Source organism: Mandrillus leucophaeus, unplaced genomic scaffold, assembly GCF_000951045.1.
Source record: "Mandrillus leucophaeus isolate KB7577 unplaced genomic scaffold, Mleu.le_1.0 Scaffold74, whole genome shotgun sequence".
In the NCBI taxonomy this organism is placed as follows: Eukaryota; Metazoa; Chordata; class Mammalia; order Primates; family Cercopithecidae; genus Mandrillus; species Mandrillus leucophaeus.
In genome coordinates, this window is record NW_012108030.1 from 2,467,623 (window position 1) to 2,470,814 (window position 3,192).

General features: G+C 58.4%; 1 protein-coding gene across 1 annotated transcript in view; it reads right to left on the minus strand.

Moving 5' to 3' along the window:
• Positions 1-2,233: 2,233 nt before the first annotated feature.
• The window catches only part of MYH14 (myosin, heavy chain 14, non-muscle), a 145,176-nt gene continuing 144,217 nt past the window's right edge, over positions 2,234-3,192 (minus strand). Inside the window, exon 42 of the mRNA XM_011966061.1 lies at positions 2,234-3,137. Within this exon, the coding sequence (XP_011821451.1) occupies positions 2,987-3,137 (151 nt within the window). The 3' untranslated portion in view covers positions 2,234-2,986. The remainder of the gene's footprint in view (positions 3,138-3,192) is intronic.

The following is a 3,192-nucleotide window of genomic DNA, read 5'->3' on the forward strand; positions in this document are numbered from 1 at the left end:
GTTTCCCCTGACCTTCACGAAACCCGAAGGGGGCGGGGAAAGGGGGTGAGGGTCTTTTCCAAAGGGTACTGACCTCTTCCCAACGTCTCCCCCTGCTCGCCAATCGCCACACGTACCCAGCTTTTTAGTTCAGCTTTTCAAAATAACCACAATCATGATAAACTACAAAACGTGATTCTCCTCCCCTCCCACCCCATCCCCCAAGTCAACAGTGTGGGATTCGGGGAGGGAGGGAGCGAGCTAAAGGGACTCTCTCCAAGTCCGGCTCCCCCTTTTCCCCCGGCCGCCAGGGTGCCTGCACCTACACGCATGCGCTGCATGACGCGCCCCCCACACGCATGTCGCACCCCTCCTGCGCTCCGGGAACGCACGGACACGGGCCAGGGGGCGGGGCGATTGGGGAGGAATGAATGGCGGGGGGGTTTTCCTGAGCTCCGCGGCTCACCCTCCCCAACACACACACACACACAGCAATAAGTTTCTCTCACTCAAATGTGGGCGGGGCGGGCCTAGCCTGTCGCTGGTGGGGGGAGTGGCGAGGGGGCGCTCTCAGGGATGGGGGCGGGGTTCGGAGACAGTGTGGGGAGGGGAGGTCTGCAAATCGTCCAACTCTGGTGCTAATGGCGGGTCTTCTCAGCCCACCCGCAGGGCAGGGAGGGAGGGGTCGGCACGGCCCCTTCCCCAAGCCTCCCCCACGCCCACCCTGGGTGCATGAACCGCCCAATGCAGAAGCTGCCGCATGTCACCCCCCTCTCCCCAAAGAAAAAGTGTCATGCCCCCTTCCCACCCACCCTCACTCCCCACCAAAATAAACGTTTCCTTTTCATTTAAAAATTGCCTCCTGTGTGCCTGCTGGGAAAGTCTCCTGATTTGGGCTGGGGCGCACAGTGGGATTGGGACTTCAAGAGTGGGCCCCTATTGCTGGGCACAGTGGCTCAGGCCAGTAATCCAAGCACTTTGGGAGGCCAAGGACGCAGGAAGATCGCTTGAGGCCAGGAGTTCAAGACCTGCCTGAGCAACACAAAGAGATCCTGTGTTTACAAAAAATAAAATAAAATCGGCCAGGTGTGGTGGCATCTGTAGTCCCAGCTACTGAAGAGGCTGAGGTGAGAAGATCGCTTGAGCCTGGGAGGTCGAGGCTGCAGTTAGCCACAATTGTACCACTGCACTCCAGCCTGGGTGACACAGTGAGACCCTTTCTCAATTTTTTAAAAAGGGGGAGGATGGGCTTTGGTGGTCCTGACATCCTCTCCATGGCTTGCACCTTATTTAGGGCAAGCACTTGCCTCAGTTTCCCTGATGGCAAAAATGGGGATCAACACCTCTAACTGAAAAGTCACTGAGGACTCAGTCTGAGGAACGTGAGCCCCCCACACGAGGGTACCTAGTTCCCAGGGGAGGGATAGACCTGGGTCCCCAGGGTTGGGTCAGGGACTGAGGGCTCTGACTCTATATGTGCTGACTCTGAGGCCAGACTGTCTGGGTTCAAACTGTTTCAACTTCTTAGTAGCTGTGTGTCCCTGGGCAAGTCACTCAGCCTCTCTGAGCCTGTTTCCACAACTCTAAAAGGGTGGGAGGGGCGTCACCTAGTTACTCAGCAAATATTGAGTGAATGCCTGCTGTGTGCCAGACACTGTTCTAGGCACTGGAGTGCAATGAAATCTCTACCTGTAGTGCTGTGCTAAGGGTTAAGATAAACTGTGCTTAGCACAGCACCCAGCACAAACCACCACAGTTGCATTTTTGTTTTGCTTTTGAGATAGGATCTCATTCTCACCCACGCTACACTGCGGTGGTGCCGGTGGTGCCGTCATAGCTCGCTGCAGCCTCCACCCCCAGGGCTCAAGTGATCCTCCCACCTCAGCCTCCCGAAGCACTGGGATCACAGGTATGAGCCACTGCAGCAGGCCTGTCATTTATTTTGCAAACACTTAAGAGTTGGCCTGAGTGCAACACCCGTTCTAGCACTCACTGGGGGCGTGGAGTGAGGGACGCTGCTGCTCTGAGACTGTTCCCTCATCTGTATAGTGGAGGGAATATTTCCATTACACACTGGGGTGAGGAGGAAAGGAGTTAAGAAGCGCCTGATCCACAGGAGGCCCCTGTAAACCCACGCAGCTGTGATCCGAACCAGCAGGCTGCCTGACCTGCTGCCTCAGCAGGCTGAAGCAGCCTGTGCCCATCCTGCCCCATCAGAGACACCCTGCGGGAACACACACAGCCACACAGACGGTCCAGTTGGGTTGGAGTTTATTTCTGCCAGAGCCTGGAGGCTGGGAGGATAATGGACACTCCTTCAGTCCCAGAGGGAGGCTCCAAACCCTCAGAGCAACCAGAAGGGAGGGCGGAGCATGGGCAGCAGCAGGAGTGAGAGGAGTCCCCTTGTCCTGCCCCTTTGCAAGGGTTCAAGGCTGGTGGAGGCCTGGGGTTTCGGCCACTCAGGAGTTCAGGGGTGGAGGCAGAAATGGAGGAAGGAGAGTGGCTACGCAGAGACAGAGTGGGAGCGGGACTCCTAAAAAGATGCACAGAGAGACCCTCAGAGAAGCCAAGAAAGACGGCGAGAGGGGCGGGAGGGAGAGGGAGGGAGAGAGAGAGAGAGCAGCAGAGGGAATGGGCTGTACTGGCTGAGGACGGTGGAGGAGCCGTGTCACTCCTTTCCTAATATCTACAGATCAATAACGAGGGAAGGAAGGAGGACAGGGAGCTGACTGACGGGAACACAGCTGGCCAACTGCACCCAGTCTCCCCCCGAGCAAGGTAGCTCCAGTCCTCGCCTCCCCGCCTGCCCCGCTCCTCTGTGTTTAGGCGTCATCCTTTGATGGGAGGTTGCAGGGGACCCAGGTGGGGTCTGATAAACGTCAGAGTGCGGCACCATTTCCAAAGGGCAGGAAGTCAGAGGGCGGGGTTCCTGGGACAGGGGCCCGTGGGGTCCAGGGAGGAAGGGGGCTGGGCCCCATCTGTTAGTGCATCTGGGGACAGGGTAGGGTCACTGGGGGTGGGCTGGTGGGGACCCCTCAGGCTCCGGGGATGGCCCAGACCCAGGCTCTGCTTCCTCTGTCTCCTCGTCGGATGCCACGCCCTCCTCTAGTCGGAAGACCTGCCGCACCGTACGGGTGGTGAAGGTGAGGGGGCCGCGTCTGTGGGAAGGAGACGGGTGGTGAAGGTGAGGGGGCCGCGTCTGTGGGAAGGAGA